The 20,169-nt window shown below is 42.7% G+C and overlaps 1 protein-coding gene and 1 non-coding gene across 5 annotated transcripts in view; both read right to left on the reverse strand.

Annotated features, from left to right (window-relative positions):
• Positions 1–20,169, reverse strand: part of ULK4 (unc-51 like kinase 4) — a 524,814-nt gene that overhangs the window by 145,391 nt on the left and 359,254 nt on the right. For all 4 annotated transcript variants that reach the window (XM_061127855.1, XM_061127853.1, XM_061127854.1 and 1 more), the window contains one exon: positions 11,649–11,747. In XM_061127855.1, coding sequence (XP_060983838.1) covers positions 11,649–11,747 — 99 coding nt within the window. The remainder of the gene's footprint in view (positions 1–11,648; positions 11,748–20,169) is intronic.
• TRNAG-CCC (transfer RNA glycine (anticodon CCC)) lies at positions 13,847–13,919 on the reverse strand. The gene has a single exon. It is a non-coding gene; the product is annotated as a tRNA-Gly (tRNA).

Here is a 20,169-nt window from a genome sequence, read left to right on the forward strand (position 1 = left end):
TTACACTCCAGGTACAATTCTCCATCTGATGGAGAGAATGCCAGATATCTTGAGAGTGTAAAGAGCCAGAATAAGCAACTTCTTTGTTGAGCTTCCATGCCTCACACCCTACACTCTGGGCAGAGCAAGAAGACCCTTGGTCCCCACTGGTGCAGCGCATCAGCTCCCTCCAAGGCCACCTTCTGGACACTCTTTGAGTGGAGAATGCTTCCAAGGCTGAGGCTGAATGTCCACTGTTTTGTGCCCCCTCGGGAGGATCCTTGTCCCACCTCATTACACGAAACCTTTCTGTTTTATGACTCACATCCTAAACCAATATTTCAATTAAAAAAACTTTCGAGAAATACCCTGTTAAATCTTTGGTGTAAATCACCCTACCCTCCCTTCTTCTGGTGTCCTTTATACACACACACATACAGCATGACATAAACCAGCTCGTATTACAATTTTGTTTTGTAACTAGGTTTTGGCACTTGTTTTATCTTATCCATGTACTCCACAATTATTTATTGAGAGCTTGTGGTGGCCAAGCATTTTGAAAGTGCTTGTAATAAAGCTGGGAAATGGACAAATGACTTCTAGTCAACACAGTGTGTGACTTCACACTTTGCACCAACAACTGCCTAACAACTGAAAGAAGAAAAAAAAATTAAGATACAGAGAAATATCTTTGTGGACCACAAATGAAACACACACACAGAAGCCTGAGGTTCAAAAGCTGTTAGAAGCAGCAACTAGGAACACCAATATAATTGGGGCCAGAGCCCGTGTTTGGGCTAGGACAAAAGTCAGGCCCAGAATGTGAAGTGGAGGCTGGAGTTCCCTGTCCACGAAAGGAAGCTGAAATAGCTGTTCCAGCCTTGGGGCTTCCACGAATAAATGAAGCTGCTCTACTGAAAACAGCAGCAACAGAACCTGTGCCAAATCCTCGACAGGCTCGGAGTCTAGATTTGCGATACATCCAGTATCACCATAATATGGGAATCTGGGGACCCAGAGCAGTCATAGCAAGGCATTAGCGCAGAGAAAAGAAACAGCAGCATCATACAGTACAAATAACTTCTCTTAATGAGTCTGACTAGAAAGGAAGCCTAAAATGAAGAAGACCACTGAACACGAAGATCACCAGCAGAATTCATTCTGGAAGAAATGATAATAATAGAGTAACTTCAAAGGGACTTTATGTTTTAAAAGTTTCCTTCAAGCATAATTGGCAGGCAAAGAAACTGTACATATTTATAACATAGAGCAATCAAGATAAGAAATATATCCACAAACCTCAAAAGTATCTTTCCACCAATACATCACCATTTTGATTATAATAACTTCGCGTACATCTTGACATGAGGTAGTGTTAAACCCTTCAACTTTATTTTCTTCCATAGTTGCCTTGGCTATGCTAAGATTCTTTGTATTCCATGAACGTTTTAGAACAAATTAAACAATTTCTACAAAAACAATGTTGAAAAAATTCCCAGAAACACAACATCTTCCAAGACTGAATCCTGAAGAAGCAGAAAATGTGAACAGAACTGTAACCAGCAAGGAGACTGAATCAGTATTAAGTCTCTGCAGTCCAGAACAGAGAGCGGAGACTCTCCAGGAGGAAGTGGAGGCATACAAACAAGGCCGGCTCCCTGGCTACACGACGTCAGTGTCAGTTGCTCAGTCGTGTCTGACTCTGCCACCCGTGGAATGTAGCCCACCAGGCTCCTCTGTCCATGGGATTTTCCAGGCAAGAATAATAGAGTGGGTTGCCATTCCCTTCTCCCAGGGACCTTCCTGACTCAGGGAATGAACCCGGCTTGCCCGCATTGCAGGCAGATTCATTACTGCCTGAGGAACCAGGGTCCTCAGCTACACCTCAAACACCAATTCAGCTGCTCATGCCAGATGCCAACTGAGATAATGTGACTTTTTAAAGTCTATTTTTCCTTTTATTTATAGTTTTGGCCACACCTTGCAGCTTGCAGGATCTTAGTGCCCCAGACACTTCAGGGTTTCACTAATGAATTATGTCAAACATTTTAAAAAGAACTAATACTAATTCTTCTCAAACTTTTCCCAAAATTTGAAGAGAAGGGAACATCTAACATATTCCATGAGTCCAGCATTATCCTGATTCTAACCCCAGAAAAAGACACTATAAAAAAATAGAACTACAGATGAATAACCCTGATGACCCCTGACGCAAACCTCTTCAACAAAATTCTGGAAAACCAAGCTCAACAGCATATTAAAATATCAAATGCCATGAGCAAGTGGGCTTTACTCCTGGAACGCAATGATGATTCAGTATATGAAAATCAAGCAAAATAATACACAGCAATATTACCTAAAGCAATCTACAGATTTGATGCAATCCTTCTCAAAATCCCAATAAAGTTTTTTGCAGAAATAGAAAACCCCATCCAAAAATCCATATGTAACTTCAAATGGCCCAAAATAGCCAAAACAATCTTGAAAAAGGACAACATAGCTGGACTTCTAGATTTTAAAATTTACTCTACAATGATCAAACGCATGTGGTAACAGCATGAAGACTGACATAGAGACCAATGAAAGAGAGATTCCAGAAATAAACCCTCACATATGTAGTTAAATACTTTTTAACAAGGGCATGAAGACCATTTAATGGGAAAAAACAATCTTTTCAACAAATGGTTCTGAGAAAACTGGATCTGCACATTCAAAAGAATGAAGCTGGACGCTTATCTAACAACACACACAAAAATAAACTCAAAGTTAATGAAACAGCTAAATGTAAGACCTAAAACTATAAAATTCTCAGAAGAAACATAGGTAAAAAACTTCATGATACCAGATTTGGCAGTGATTTCTTGGATATGACACAAAACGTACAAGCAACAAATGAGAAATTAGGCAAATCATGAAAATTTATGAAGTTCTTAAAACTGTCCATCCAAAGACAATATCAGCAGAGTAAAAAGGCAATCCACAGAATGTCATAAAGTATTTTCATAACATATTTGATGATGGATTAACATTCAGAATATACAGGGACTTTCTAATATTCAACAACATAAAAGCAAACAACATAATTAAAAACTGGACAAAGAATTTATTTAAAATTACCATAGGATCTAGTAATTTCATATCTGGGTATAGTAAAAAAAAAATTGGTGCAGAGTCTCCAAAAGATATTTGTATATCCATGTTCACAGTAGAGTTATTCACAATAGCTAAAACTGGAAAGCCACCCAAGTGTGTCCAGCAACAGATGAATGAATAAGCAAAATGTGGCCTAGACATACAACAGAATATTATTCCACCTTAAAAAGGGAAGAAATTCTGATGTATGCTAATACAGATGAACCTCGAGGATATTATGACAAAAGAAAAAAGCCATTCACAAACTGACAAATGCTATATGACTCTACTTATATGAGGTGATTAGAATAGTCAAAATCACAGAGACACATTATCAGAGAAATGCAAATCAAAACCACAATGAGGTACCATTACATGCCAGTCAGGATGGCTGCTACCCAAAAGTCTACAAGCAATAAATGCTGGAGAGGGTGTGGAGAAAAGGGAACCCTCTTACACTGTTGGTGGGAATGCAAACTAGTACAGCCGCTATGGAGAACAGTGTGGAGATTCCTTAAAAAACTGGAAATAGAACTGCCATATGACCCAGCAATCCCACTTCTGGGCATACACACCGAGGAAACCAGATCTGAAAGAGACACGTGCACCCCAGTGTTCATTGCAGCACTGTTTATAATAGCCAGGATGTGGAAGCAACCTAGATGCCCATCAGCAGATGAATGGATAAGGAAGCTGTGGTACATATACACCATGGAATATTACTCAGCCGTTAAAAAGAATTCATTTGAACCAGTCCTAATGAGATGGATGAAACTGGAGCCCCTTATACAGAGTGAAGTAAGCCAGAAAGATAAAGAACATTACAGTATACTAACACATATATATGGAATTTAGAAAGATGGTAATGATAACCCTATATGCAAAACAGAAAAAGAGACACAGATGTACAGAACAGACTTTTGGACTCTGTGGGAGAAGGCGAGGGTGGGATGTTTCAAAAGAACAGCATGTATATTATCTATAGTGAAACAGATCACCAGCCCAGGTGGGATGCATGAGACAAGTGCTCCGGCCTGGTGCACTGGGAAGACCCAGAGGAATCGGGCGGAGAGGGAGGTGGGAGGGGGGATCGGGATGGGGAATACGTGTAACTCTATGGCTGATTCATATCAGTGTATGACAAAACCCACTGAAATGTTATGAAGTAATTAGCTTCCAACTAATTAAAAAAATAAAAATTTTAAAAAAATTAAAAAAAAATCACAGAGACAAAAAATAGAATGGTGGTTGATAAGGACTGTGGGGAGTGGGGATTGGACAGTTATTATTTAGTAGGTAGAATTTAAGTTTAAAAGATGAGAAGAATTACAGAGGTGGTGATGACTGCGCAACATTATGAATGTATTTAATACCACTGAACTATGCACTTGAAATGATTAAGAGGGTAAATTTTGCCCTTCTTCCTTGCCCCAAATAATGTAGTTAGTTATTCCCTCCACAGGCCCCATGGAACTTAGAAGTATAGCACAAAATTTTCTACATTGCACTGACTCAACATTCAAAAAACTTTATTATGGCATGCAGTCCCATCACTTAATTAAAGATAAAGAAAAAGTGGAAGCAGTGACAGATTTTATTTTCTTGGGCTCCAAAATCATTGCAGACGATGACTGTAGCCATGAAACTAAAAGATACTTGCTCTTTGGAAGAAAGCTATGACAAACCTAGACAGCATACTAAAAAGCAGAGACATCACTTGGCCAACAAAGGTCTGTATAGTCAAAGCTACGGTTTTTCCAGTAGTCATGTATGAATGTGAGAGCTGGACCATAAAGGCTGAGTGCCAAAGAATTGATGCTTTCGAATTGTGGTGTTGGAGAAGACTCTTGAGAGTCCCCTGGACAGCAAGGAGATCAAACCCGTCAATCCTAAAGTAAATCAACCCTGAATATTCACTGGAAGGGCTGATGTTGAAGTTGAAGCTCCAATACTTTGGCCATCTCATAGGAAAAGACTCTGATTTGGGAAAGATTGAGGGCAAGGGAAGAGGATGACAGAGGATGAGATGGTTGGATGGCATCACTGATTCAATGGACATGAGTTTGAGCAAATTCCAGGAGACAGTGAAGGACAGGGAAGCCTGGCATGCTGCAGCCCACAGGGTCGCAAAGAGTTGGGTCATGACTTAGCAACTGAACACCACCACCACTGTGTGATAAACTGGCATGTCTGTGTGCGCAGTGGCTGCTCCTTGATCTTGGGCAGGATGCTTACGAAGGTATGTTGAGGATCTTGTATATTATCAACTGCAGAGTATATGTTGGATCTCTGTAATTCAAAAATTTTTTGTCAGGAGGCTACAAGTTTACAAGTAGAACTGTCAGACATTTCACTAAAAAAAAAAAAAAAAGTTATCCAGCGAATATTTTAGGAGATCAGTAGTGGAGATATCAGATGAGGACTGCAATCCTACCCAAGCGGCAGAGTCGGTGTTTCAGTGGATGAGAAAGGCATGGCTAATACGAAAAGTATAAGCCAGGCTAAAGACTGGCAACTTTGGCATATAACAAAGAAAAATTTAAGACCAGTTATCTCTTACAAATTTGAAAATACTTATCTTAACATAGGGAAAAGGAATCTGTAGCATATATTTTTTTTAATAGCAATTAATTACCTAGTTACAAAATTCATCCTGGAAGTACAGCCTGGCTTTCTATTTAAAAAAAAAAAAAAAAAATTCAGGTCAAACAATTACTTTGATTTATCTTTTCTTCAGGAGACACAGTCAAATTGTTACATCTTTGATTGGCCATATCTTATACTACAGTTACCAACTGAGGGTTCAAAGATCCCCTTGAAATTATGTTTTATGTAGAGAATATAGGTAAGCCTAGGCATTTCTGGGAAGAGAGTCTCGAATCATCATATTCTCAAACCAGTACATACTCAAGACAGACTTAAAATCGCTGTCTTATTCTCATAGTTCATTATGATTCCATAGGGTATAGTATAAATATGGTTTGACAGGCTTCATATTCCCTGAAGGATAAGCATGCTTACGTTCACAGGACCCTATCTGAAAAGAACCTCAAAAGCTAACAAGTTCATTCTCCTTCCTTTAGGCAAAATACCTCTACAATTACCCAAGTCCACTGAAAACTACAAGTCTGCTTATTTTTCCTTGTGGGAAAGCAATTCCAACACCTCATTCTGTAACTTATTACATTTTTTAACAACCAATGTAAAATTTATCTTTGGTCTGTACGTGCTCCAGTTGAGGCCCTCAATAGCCTTATGTCTGTTTTTCTTTACTTTATACATAGATATAAATGTGTATTATCTTTTCCAGAGAAGATAAATTGAATGTTTGTTGCAGGCTATTTTTAAAGCTAATGACTTCAGTGATAAATATGTATGTATACAGCTGAGTTCACATACCTTAGGTAAATGTTTGGCTAACGTACTAGAACCTAAGTGTGATTAAGTTACTATTAATAAGAGTTCAGAGTTCCAAAGTCTGGCGAAAATATCTCAGGGAACACATTGCAGCCAGAAGGGACTGTATCAATTTACATTCCCACCAACAGTACAAGAGGGTTCCCTTTCCTCTATATCCTCTCCAGCATTTATTCTTTACAGATTTTTTCAGATAATGGCCATTCTGACTGGTATGAGGTGACACCTGATTATAGTATTGACTTGCAGTTCTCTACTAATGAGAGATATTGAGTATATTTTCATGTGTTTGTTGCCCAGCTGGTATGTCTTCTTCAGAGAAATGTCTGTTTAGGTCTTTGCCCATTTTTTGATATAGTTGTTTGTTTTTCTGATATTGAGCAGTATGGAGATCGCTCAAAGAGTAGGAATAAAACTACCATATAACCCAGCAATCCCACTACTAGGTATATACCCTAAGAAAACCATAACTGAAAAAGACACAGAAAGTACCCCAATGGTCACTGCAGCACTATTTACAGTAGCCAGGACACAGAAATGACTGAAATGTCCATTGACAGTTGAATGGATAAAGAAGTTGTGGTATATATATATGTATATATATACACACAATATATATGATGGAATATTACTCAACCATAAAAAGGAATGAATTTGAGTCAGTTGAACTGAGGTGCATGAACCTAAGACCTGTCACACAGAGTGAAGTAAGAAAGAAAGAGAAAAACAAATATCGTATATTAAGGCATATACATGGAATCTAAAAAAATGGTGCCAATGAATCTATTTGCAGGGCAGACGCAGAGACACAGACGTAGAGAATGGAATAGTGGACAAAGTTGGGGGAAGGGAAGGGTGGGAAGAACTGAGACATAGACATCACCACGTGTAACACAGACAGCTAGTGGGGAGCTGCCATATAAAACAGGGAGCTCGGCTTAGCGCTCTGTGAGGACCGAGGGGGTGTGATTGGGGAGGGAAGAATGGAGGCTCAAATGAGAGAGGATACGTGTATACTTATGACTGATTCACGTGGCTGTATGGCAGAAATTGGCACAACATTGTAAAGCAATTATCCTCCAATTAAAAAAAAATTTTTAATCTTAAAAATAAAAAACAAGCAAACAACAACAACAAAAGGGGCTCTCCTGTTTCTTCTGGCAGCTGTACTGTTGGCCAGAGTGTGAAATGTGACGGCATCTGACAGAGACCTGACCTCTCCGTGGGCCCACAGTATGGGCCCCTCTGTGGCCCCCATCCTAGCCTGGCCTGTGATCAGAAATCCACTGTTCCCCCACACCCACCACCCCCAGGGGTATCACGCACTCCAGGCTTTCCAGGACACTGGCATCCCCACTTCCCCTGTCTGTCCTCTTCTCTGGGTTTATCTCCTGTGATCCCCCTACACACCCTCCAGGCCTCCCACCACCATCAGAACCCTGCCTCCCCCTGTGTGTTTACCCACTGGCTACGATGCACCTGCACTGTGAAGGTTGCTTCCTGCTTGCCCAGGGACTGGGCAACCCAGCAGATCTGTCCACTGTCCTGTGGGCTGCAGTCACACCATCTCCAGTGAGGCCTGCGAGGAGAGGTCAGTCAGTTCAGTCACTCAGTCGTGTCCGACTCTTTGCAACCCCACTGACTGCAGCATGCCAGCCTTCCCTGTCCATCACCAACTCTCAGAGCTTGCTCAAACTCATGTCCATCAAGTTGGTGATGCCATCCAACCATCTCATCCTCTGTCATCCCTTTCTCCTCCTGTCATCAATCTTTCCCAGCATCAGGGTCTTTTCCAGTTAGTCAGTTCTTCCTATCAGATGGCCAAAGTATTGGAGTTTCAGCTTTAGCATCAGTCCTTCCATTGAATATTCAGGACTGATTTCTTTTAGGATGGACTGGCTGGATATCCTTGCAGTCCAAGGGACTCTTTTTTTTTTTTCACCCAAATATGGTTTTTATTTTTGTGGAAAAGTTCAAGTTTGTTTTTTTTTTTTCATTCATTTTTATTAGTTGGAGGCTAATTACTTTATAATATTGTAGTGGTTTTTGCCATACATTGACATGAATCAGCCATGGATTTACATGTGTTCCCCATCCCGATCCTCCCTCCCACCTCCCTCCCCATCCCATCCCTCTGGGTCTTCCCAGTGCACCAGCCCTGAGCACTTGTCTCATGCATCCAACCTGGGCTGGTGATCTGCTTCACCCAGTCCAAGGGACTCTCAAGAGTCTTCTCCAACACCAAAGTACAAAAGCATCAATTCTTCAGTGCTCAGATTTTTCTATAGTCCAACTCTCACATCCATACATAACTACTGGAAAAAACCATAGCTTTGACCAGACAGACCTTTGTCGGCAAAGTAATGTCTCTGCTTTTAAATATACTGTCTAGGTTGGTCATAGCTTTCCTTCTAAGGAGCAAGAGTGTTTTAATTACATGGCTGCAGTCACCATCTGTAGTGATTTTGGAGCCCCCTAAAATATAAAGTCTCTCACTGTTTACATTGTTTCCCCATCTATTTGCCATGAAGTGATGGGACCATATGCCATGATCTTAGTTTTCTGAATGTTGAGTTTAAAGCCAAATTTTTCACTCTCGTCTTTAACATTCATCAAGAGGCTCTTTAGTTCTTTGCTTTCTGCCATAAGGGTGCTGTCATCTACGTATTTGAGGTTATTGATATTTCTCCCGGCAATCTTGATTCCAGCTTGTGCTTCATCCAGCCTGGCATTTCGCATGATGTACTCTGCACATGTGTTAAATAAGCAGGGTGACAATATACAGCCTTGATGTACTCCCTTCCCAATTTGGAACCAGTCTGTTGTTCCATGTCCAGTTCTAGCTGCTGCTTCTTGACCCTTCAAGTCTGTCCTTCCTTGGGTACTCTCCCTCAGCGTTTGAATAACTTACAGTGTTCTTTATAAATCTTACATTTACTCTCCAATTACTGTTTAAAGAGTCTTTATATTGAAATTCTCCTGTTTAAATCACTATGTGTTTTTTGTCTTTTGGTGAGATCCAGAGAGATACAATCATAAGATCTTTGTGCTCGTTGAGAATATTTGTTAACAGTGTATTTTTAATTGTTTTCATTTTTCTTTCTACTTTAAGTGTATTATGGTTAAAATATGTTGTCTATACAATTCCTACTTATTGATATTCTTCTGATATTTACTGATATTCTTTTAACCTAATGCATGGTGAAGTGTTTCCAGAAATTCGAGAAGGAGGTACAGTCTCAATTTTCAGGGTAGAGAGACAGATATGTTTCTATTAATCTTATTATAGTTTTCATATCCTCTATACCCTTTTTCTGTAAAGAGTCAGATAGCAAACATCACAGGCTTATGAGCTACAGAGTCCAGGTTGTAGCTCCTCAACTCTACCGTTGAGATGCAAAAGCAGCTGCAGACAATGCATAAATGAACTGCTTGTGTGGCTGTGTTCAATAGAACTTGACTTACAAAAAGAGGGTGGAGTTAGCCCACATTGCCTCATCTGTCAACCCCTGATCTACATTATCATTTTTATCTACTTGATTCATCAAGCAATGAGAGAGATAGGTTGCTGCTGCTGCTGCTAAGTCACTTCAGTCGTGTCCGACTCTGTGCGACCCCACAGACGGCAGCCCACCAGGCTCCCCCGTCCCTGGGATTCTCCAGGCAAGAACACTGGAGTGGGGTGCCATTTCCTTCTCCAACGCATGAAAGTGAAAAGTGAAAGTGAAGTTGCCCAGTCATGTCTGACCCTTAGCAACCCCATGGACCGCAGCCTACCAGGCTCCTCCATCCATGGGGTTTTCCTGGCAAGAGTACTGGAGTGGGGTGCCATTGCCTTCTCCGAGAGATAGGTTAGGTCTCTCAATACTACTGTGTTTTAAAAATATTTTTCCCTGTATGTTCTTGTTCTTCTCCATTTTTAGAGTTCTATGCTCTGTATTTGACACAAAAAGTTCATAGTTATATATTCCTGTGCATTTTATTCTTTACCATTGTAGAATGCTTCTCTTTGTCCTGATAAAGGTTCCTTTGCTTTGCATTAAACCCTACATCTAATTTAGGAAAACATTTAGAAAGAAAATACACAATAAGACAATAAAATTAAGACTAAAGATAAGTTTAAGAATAACTCTAATTCGAATAAATTCAACCGTTAAAAGAAAGCAAATCTCAGAATGTGGCAAACACCAAAATCCATCCATAAGAGACATATGTGAAAAAGAGAATCCAAAGTTTACCTGAAATAGATTCTTCATCTGCTTTGAGCTATTTTTATTGTTTAAATCTTATATGCTATTGATGTAAGTATTATCCTACAGATAATATCCTACATATTGCATCAGTTACATTTAATGAGGATGTTCTGAATCTTTTATATGTCCATAAAGACAGCAGGATTTGGGTTAGCTTCCCCTCTGTTCATTTGTATTTGCCTCATTTGTATTTCCAAAATATATAAAGAGCTCACACAACTCAATAACCAAAAACAACCCAAGCAAAAAATGGGCAGAAGACCTAAATACACATTTCTCCAAAGACATACAGATGGCCAATAGGCACATGAAAAGATGTTCAACATTGTTAATTATCAGGGAAATGCAAGTCAAACAGATAATGAGGTTCATTTGCTCCAAACTCCAAGCCTCCACTGGGTTCTTTTCACATACTTTGTAGTCTTGTGCAGTGTCTTGTGTAATTTCATTTATTTCAGTCTATTTCTAAGGAGACAGCAGTCTGCCTATGCTTCTGCATTTTGGGGGAGTCCTGCATGCCAAGTAACTCTAATGTATCTTTCTGAAAGAGAATTGATCCCCACAATGGATTTCTTCTTCCTTCTTGGAATTCATTTATTGATTTTTTTTTAAACCTCACCTCCATGAAGAAGAATTTGAGGCTCAGTCTTACTAGATATCCACTTAAATGAATCATAAGTCACCCGGGTTTTAAAGTAGAAATTTAGTATTTCTAGGCTAAACACTGTTCTGACATTTCTTTTGGTTCTAGTTTTGAAAGGAATCAAAATTGCAGAGAAACTCAAGACATCATGAGACTAACATAATCACTTGACCCTCAGCAACGACCCAAGAGGTGCACGAGCAGGTGCGTGAGCTCTGTCTTACCAGCGGGATGAGCAGGCTGACGAGGTCTATGAGAGGCTTGCCGAGCAGCAGCAAGTCTTCCGCGGCCTGAGTGCTCCCTCCTGAGCCGGATTTCTGTGCCTGCACAGGTAGAGGAGAGGGGAAGGGGTCTTGGAGATTAGTCAGCTTGGCTAAGGGAGACCAGTCCAACACCTGACGGCGGCCGGGGAGGCCTCTAACCACAGGCCCCCAAGAGAAGTTATGCGTGGTGACAGAGAGAGCACACTGCCACCAGCCCAGGCCACAGAGGAGGGTGTGGGTGTGATAAACCAACAGCGCAGGCGGCCACTGGCAGGATAATGTTGATGCTGACAGGCCCTGGGGGGTAAGCACTTTTTCTTCTGAACCATCTTGAGACACGGTGAGGTTATCCCCATTTTTCAGGGGAGAAAACAGAAGTTCTGAGAGGTTGCGTAGTGTGTCTGAAGTCCCACAGATAATGGATGACTTAGCTGGAGGATGAATCCAGGCTAAATGACTCCAAATAACACAAGCTCGCTTCTTTTGGGCACTTCTATGCACATTTTATGATGCAAACCAAATCCATTCTGCTGTGTTTTCCATCTCTATGTGCACACATCTGCTTGAATAACATCTAAAATATTTATCGAATGAATAGGCTTTGGACTGGGGCTTCCCTGGTAACTCAGTAGTAAAGAATCCATCTGCAATGCAGAAGATGTGGCAGGAGCCACTGGATCGATCCCTGGGCCAGGAAGATCCGCTGGAGAAGGAAATGGCAACCCACTCCAATATTCTGGCCTGGGAAATCTCATGGACAAAGGAACCTGGTGGGCTACAGTCCATGGGGTCGCAGAGTTGGACATGACTAAGTGACTAAACAACAACAAGACTTTCGACTACTGCGTGAAGAGGCTCAGATACACGTCTGCAGTGCTTTGGAAGAATGCAATAAGAAGTGATAAAGGAGTGGCTATATCTTTTCCCAGGAGCTTTATATAAACTGTCTCATTCTAGAGGAGATTTCTATGACAGATGAGTAATTCTACACTGAGAGAACTCACTGATTATTGTGTTTGCTATAGTACATACACATTTCATTTGTGTATACCCTCTCTGTTTTTAATTTTACTCAGAACAGAACTACTAGGTAATGACCTTTGCCAGAGCCTTTAGAGCAGGCTGCCCCACCTCAGGTCCTTACTCTGGACCCTAGGGCCCCACTCATAAATGTCAAGGCTCCTTCTGCCTTCAGGCCTATGGATGGAATCTGGGCTGCCTGCTTTCCTTGGTTCAAAAAGACATTATGGAAAATCAGTCATCTGCCTTTTAACAGCTTGCACCTCTCTACAGCCAAGAGGGATGACAGTAAGCAGTAGCTCGGCGTTTCGTCTCACCTCTCCCCTATCTCTACCTCAACCCCTGGCCTCTACCAGAAAGGTGGGACTTTCTCCCAGAAAACAGATGTGTAGCAGTATCCTAGGTCTGAAACTTTGTGAGGCTTGGCTGTTAATCTTGCCTTCTGAAGGCAGAATACTGACCTTTTCACATTAGCACATTAGCCTTTAGAGAAGATGATCGTCTCTTGGGAAAGAGAAGGTAGTCCTGCGAACCAGCACCTAGACAATGAAGGGCACCGTGCCACTGCTTCCTTTCCAAACACATGTAAGCAAGGAGACACGTCCACAAACATAGCACACACTGTGGGACTCCTCCCACCCGGATGGCCAGTGGCCCTCCAGACCCTCTACAACCTACAGTCATTTCTTATCATCACCAAGAAATGTCCCAACCCTGCCTGCCGGCATTTGGGTACCAACTCCCTGCAGAGAAGCCGAGGGTTCCAGAAAGGGATTGCTACAGCTTTACACAGAGGGACGTGCACATCTGGGACACACTTGCAATTCAACTCTCCTCCCAAGGTACAGGTCCACGGCAGCAGCTTTGTGTGCGACGTGTATCACATGCAGGGAGCTGAGCAACAAGCCTCGAGGCCCAGCTAGCCTCCCTCAGGGTCTCTCGAGCTCCCTGACAGCACACACCCTCAGTCAGCCTTTTGGTTCCCAGATCCATGGCGTTATGTGTGCATGTTACAGAGGGATCTTTTTTCTCTCTTTTTAATATTTATTTATATATTTGGCTATGCTGGGTCTTAGTTGTGCCATGTGGGACCTTTAGTTGCAGCATGTGAATGCCTGGTTCTGGAATGTGGAATCTACTTCCCTGACTAGGGATCGAATCCAGGCCCTCTGCATTGGGAGTGCAAAGTCTTAGCCACTGGACTACCAGGGAAATCCCCAGAAGTGTAAGTTGCTCAGTCATGTCCAACTCTTTGTGACGCCATGGACTGCGGAATTCTCCACAGTCCATGGAATTCTCCAGGCCAGAATACTGGAGGGGGTAGCCTTTCCCTTCTCCAGGAGATCTTCCCAACCCAGGGATCGAACCCAGGTCTCCTGCATTGCAGGTGGATTCTTCACCTGCTGAGCCACAAGGGAAGCCCAAGAATACTGGAGTGGGTAGCCGATCCATTCTCCAGCGGATCTCCTTGACCGAGGAACCAAACCTGCACTGCAGGCGGATTCTTCACCTGCTGAGCTACCAGGGACACCCAGAGGGCTCAGTTAACAGCAAGAGGCACCCCGCCTCTACCACGATGTCGCTGCTGGCCTCTCTGTGTAGGGCTCTGCCTTTGCCTGCGGTCCCCCTGGCCCCTGGCCACAACTCACCGCTCCAGGCACTGCTGGGTGGCAACCGGCCCCACTCCTGGCCATCCTGGCTTCTTGGTCCCCCAGGCTGTCACAGCCTGAACAAGAGGAGACGGCAGACTAGCCAGGTGCTACCAGTAGGGCTTGAGGTACAATCTACTGGATTTGGTGAAGGACTGGAGGAGGAATATGGAAAAGGGAAATTTTAAGAATAACTCCCAGGTTTCTAGTCTGCGTGGCAGGAAGAGAGTGGTGGGGCTTGCGAGCAGGAGGATGGTGTGGGAGGGGGATGCTGAGCTCTGCTCTGAGCTCTTCTCTGGACATGCTGAGTTTGAGGGGACCATGGGGCATTCCTGTGGTCCCGTTTAGGAAGCTACTGGATATATTAAGAATAGATCTCAAATGAGATCTCTAGGCTGTAAACATGTAAAATGTGGGAATGACAACTTGTGAGCCATATGTAATATTAAATGGAATATATTAATAGCATTACCTTCAATGAGATGAAGGGATTCAGCTAACTTCTTGGCATTAAAAAAGGCCAGGGAGGATATAAACCTATTACATCTAACATTACTACATGAGTCTGGCACACAGGGGGCAGGTAAGAACCCATCTGTCAATGCAGGAGATGTAAGAGACATGGGTTCGACCCCTGGGTCGGGAAGAGAAAATGGCAACCCACTCCAGTGTTCTTACCTGGAGAATTTCAGGGACAGAGGAGCTTGCTGGGCTACAGTCCATGGTGTTGCAAAGAGTCAGACACAACTGAACATCTGAGCCACAACAAGGTGTCTTGTAGAGAATAAGGGACAGTCAGTTCTTCAGGCAATTGCTGTCTGATGTCCTAAGTAAGCTTAATTAAAGTATAACCAGCAGTGGTGTGGCCAGACCAATTCAAGTCAATCCTCAGTGTGCTTCCCAAACACCATCACTCACATGCTTGCCATGCACAGATGATACAACTCAGTCCCAGGCTGTAGAGCCTCACAATTTCCTTAAAAGAATGGCAGGCTTTACCGTGGTAAACAGTACGGAGGTTCTTCAGAAAACTAAAAATAGAGTTGCCACATAATCCAGCAATCCCATTCCTAGACATATACCCAGACATCCCTATGTTCAGAGCAGCACTGTTTACAACAGCCAAGACATGGAAGCAACCTAAGTGACCAGCAACAGATGAATGGTTAAAGAAGACGTGGTACATATACACAATGGAATACTGAGTTCAGTTCAGCTGCTCAGTCGTGTCCGACTCTTTGCAACCCCATCAATCACAGCACGCCAGACCTCCCTGTCCATCACCAACTCCCAGAGGTTATTCAAACTCATGTCCATCGAGTCGGTGATGCCATCCAGCCATCTCATCCTCTGTCATCCCCTTCTCCTCCTGCCCCCAATCCCTCCAAGCACCAGGGTCTTTTCCAATGAGTCAACTCTTCGCATGAGGTGGCCAAAGTATTGGCGTTTCAGCTTCAACATCAGTCCTTCCAATGAACACCCAGGACTGATCTCCTTTAGGGTGGACTGGCTGGATCTCCTTGCAGTCCAAGGGACTCTCAAGAGTGTCCTCCAACACCACAGTTCAAAAGCATCGATTTTTCAGCTCTCAGCTTTCTTCACAGTCCAACTCTCACATCCATACATGACCACTGGAAAAATCATAGCCTTGACTAGACGGACCTTCATTGACAAAGTAATATCTCTGCTTTTTAATATGCTATCTAGGTTGGTCATAACTTTCCTTCCAAGGAGTAAGCGTCTTTTAATTTCATGGCTGCAGTCACCATCTGCAGTGATTTTGGAGCCCCAAAAATAAAGTCTGACACTGTTTCCACTGTTTCCCCATCTATCTGCCATGAAGTGATGGGACCAGATGCCATAATCTTAGTTTTCTGAATGTTTAGCTTTAAGCCAACCTTTTCACTCTCCTCTTTCACTTTCAACAAGAGGCTTTTTAGTTCCTCTTCATTTTCTGCCATACTCAGCCATAAAAATGGCCATTTGCAGCAACACAAATAGATCTAGAGATTATCATACTGAGTGAAGTAAGTCACAAAAAGAAAGATAAATACCACATGATATCATTTATATTTGAAATCTAAACTACAACACAGATGAACCTATCTATGAAACAGAAACAGAATCACGGACACAGAGAACAGACTGGCGGTTGCCATGGCAGAGGATGGGAGTGGTTATGGATGGGGAGTATGGGATCAGCAGATGCAAACTATGACATACAGAATGGATAAACAACAAGGTCCTAGTGTATAGCACTGGGAACTATATTCAGTATCTAGTGAAAAACTGCAAAGTAAAGGGATGTGTATAACTGAGACACTGCTATACAGCAGAAATTAACACAATATTGTAAATTAACTATAATTTAAAAAAAAAAAAAAAAAACAATGGTAAGCTTTCCATGGCACGAAAGGCAGAATGTGGAAACTGCTACAGTGGACATGGAAATAAAGCTGAGGTGGGACTGGGGAAAGGTGATAGGACTTCATCGTTGGATGGTGGCATGAGGTCTACAGGGAAGGACATGCACAGCAGGTGCTTCAGGAGCTGGCATCTGGTGAGGGAAGGCCTGGAGTGATAAGGTGCAGGCGCCCCACGGAAAATGCCAAGGTGGCTGTTTGGTACAGGAACAGGAATCACAAAGGCATGGCATACGAGGCTGGAAAACCACCCTGGGGCTGATCATTGCAGGCCTGGACAGTCCTGCCAAGAAAACAATCTTGTGATGAGACAAAGAGATATCATCAGTCTTCAAAGGGAGGGAGAGACATGCTGAGGACCATGGGCTACAACAGACGAATCTCACTTGCATTCAACCATGAGACAGAAGAGGTGGCAAGAATACAAAGAACTGTACAAAAAAGGTTTTAATGACCCGGATAACCACGATGGGGTGGTCATTCACCGAGAGCCAGACATTCTGGAACGTGAAGACAAGTCAGCCTTAGGAAGCATAATTGTGAACAAAGCTAGTGGAGGTGACAGAATTTCAGCTGGGCTATTTCAAATCCTAAAAGATGATGCTGTTAAAGTGCTACACTCAATATGTCAGCAAATTTGGAAAACTCAGCAGTGGCCACAGGACTGGAAAAGGTCAGTTTTCATTTTAATCCCAAAGAAGGGCAATGCCAAAGAATGTTCAAACTACCACACAATTGCACTCATCTCACATGCTAGCAAAGTAATGCTCAAAATTCTCCAAGGTAGGCTTCAATAGTATGTGAACCAAGAACTCCCAGATGTACAAGTTGGATTTAGAAAAGGAAGAGGAACCAGAGACCAAACTGCCAACATACGCTAGATCACAGAAAAACTCAAAAATATACAATTCCAGAAAAATAAATGACCCAATAAAAAAATGGGCCAGAGAACTAAACAGACATTTCTCCAAAGAAGAAAAGGCAAGGGAATTTTAAAAACAGACATCTACCTCTCGTTCACTGACTATACTAAAGCCTTCGGCTGGGTGGCTCACAACAATCTGTGGAAAATTCTGAAAGAGGTGGGAATTTACCAGACCACCTTACCTATCTCCAGGACACAAGTGTATGCAGGACAAGAAGTACCAAGTAGAACTAGACATGGAACAATGGACTGGTTCAAAATTGGGAAAGAAGTACATCAATGCTGTATAATATAGTCACTCTGCTTATTTAACTTTTATGCAGAATACAACATGCAAAATGTCGGGCTAAAGGAATCCTAAGCTGGAATCAAGAATGTTGGGAGAAATATTAACAACCTCAGATATGCAGATGATACCACTCTAATGGCAGAACGCAAAGAGGAACTAAAGAGCCTCTTGATGAGGGTGAAAGAGGAGAGTGAAAAGCTGGCTTAAAACTCAACTCTAACAAAGCTGAGATCATGGCATCCAGTCCCACCATTTCTTGACAAATAGATGGGGGAAAAGTAGAAGCAGTGACAAATCTCATGAGTTTTCAAAATCACCACAGTGACTGCAGCCATAGAATTAAAAGATGCTTGGTCCTTGGAAGAAAAGCTATGACAAACCTAGACAGCGTATTAAAAAGGAGAGACATCACTTTGCCAACAAAAATTCATATAGTCAAAGCAATGGGTTTTTCCAGTAGTCATGCGCGAATATGAGAGTTGGACCATAAAGAAGGCAGAGCACTGAAGAAATGAAGCTTTTGAATTGTGGTGCTGGAGAAGACTCTTGAGACTCCCTTGGACAGCAAAGATATCAAACCAGTTAATTCTAAAGGAAATGAACCCTAAATATTCATTGGAAGGACTGATGCTGAAGTTCCAACACTTCGGCCACCTAATGCAAAGAGGTGACTCACTGGAAAAGACCCTGATGCTGGGAAGGATTGAGGACAGGAGGAGAAGGGGGTGACAGAGAATGAGATGGTTGGATGGCATCACTGACTCAATAGACATGAGTTTGAGCAAATTCCAAGAGATAAAGAAGGACAGAGAAACCTGGTGTGCTGCAGTTCATGTGGTTGCAAAGAGCTGTACACGACTTAGTGACTGAACAACATCCAGAAAGGGGCGAGCTCATGGGGAAAATCGCAGGGAGAAAGCCGTGGAGGAGTCGAACCGGTAACCTCAAGAGATACTGAAATACAGGGACTTCCCTGGTGATCCAGTTAAGACTCCATGCTTCCAATGCAGAGGGCACGGATTTGATTCCTGGTCTGGAAACTAAGATTCCACAAGCTGCACAGAATGGATAAAAATAAATAAAAATGACTTTCTTAAAGAGAGAGAGATACTGAAATCCCAACAGCCTTCACATGAGTGTGAAATGAAGGAGGAACCTGGGGGCCACATTTCAGTCCTTGGGCAACACTGACACATCTACTAATGGAAAGCAGTTTAACCACCCTCCTCTCGAGTAATGCGTGAAGTTTCTCCCGTTATTCCAGAAATGACAGACAAGGGCCAGACTGGGAAGTCGGGTGACTTGGATTTTGATACTGATTATGTTCCTTCCTTGACCCCCAAACTTGTGAGCACCCTGCCCCGCCGTTCACTCTGCAGGACCCTGGATGCGGTTCAAGGTGATGATTTGCTCCACTATCTGCATGCTGATGGTCTTACCAAAATGAAGCTCCCCGACACTCAACAACCTTCCTCTCTTGATCCTTGTGCCAAGATCACAGGGGCCAAGCCCTGGGCCAGGCTCACAAATGCGAAATAAAACCATACATTAATACCTCACAAGCCTGCTAGGAGCTGGTTTACTCCATAAAGACATACTGAGTGCCTTCCCTAGTGCTGGGACATAGACAAGAGAACATCACTGCCCCCAGGAACCCTCTGTAAACAGGAAGGGGAGATGACTGCCTTCCCTTTTATTTCTATTAATAACACAGTGACCAATCATGGCTTACTTTCCCTGGGCCAAGTATATGTACTTTCAGCTCAGTTCAGCCGCTCAGTCGTGTCTGACTCTTTGTGACCCCATGGACTGCAGCACACCAGGCTTCCCTGTCCGTCACCAACTCCCGGAGCCTGCTCAAACTCATGTCCATCGAGGTGGTGATGCCATCCAACCATCTCATCCTCTGTTGTCCCCTTCTCTTCCTGCGTTCAGTCTTTCCCAGCATCAGGGTCTTTTCCAATGAGTCAGTTCTTCGCATCAGGTGGCCAAAGTATTGGAGTTTCAGCTTCAGCATCAGTCCTTCCAATGAATATTCAGGACTGATTTCCTTTAGGATGGACTGGTTGGATCTCCTTGCAGTCCAAGGGACTCTCAAGAGTCTTCTCCAACACCATAGTTCAAAAGCATCAATTCTACGGCACTCAGCTTTCTTTATAGTCCAACTCTCACATCC

The sequence above is a fragment of the Dama dama genome, chromosome 24 (assembly GCF_033118175.1).
Source record: "Dama dama isolate Ldn47 chromosome 24, ASM3311817v1, whole genome shotgun sequence".
Classification (NCBI taxonomy): Eukaryota; Metazoa; Chordata; class Mammalia; order Artiodactyla; family Cervidae; genus Dama; species Dama dama.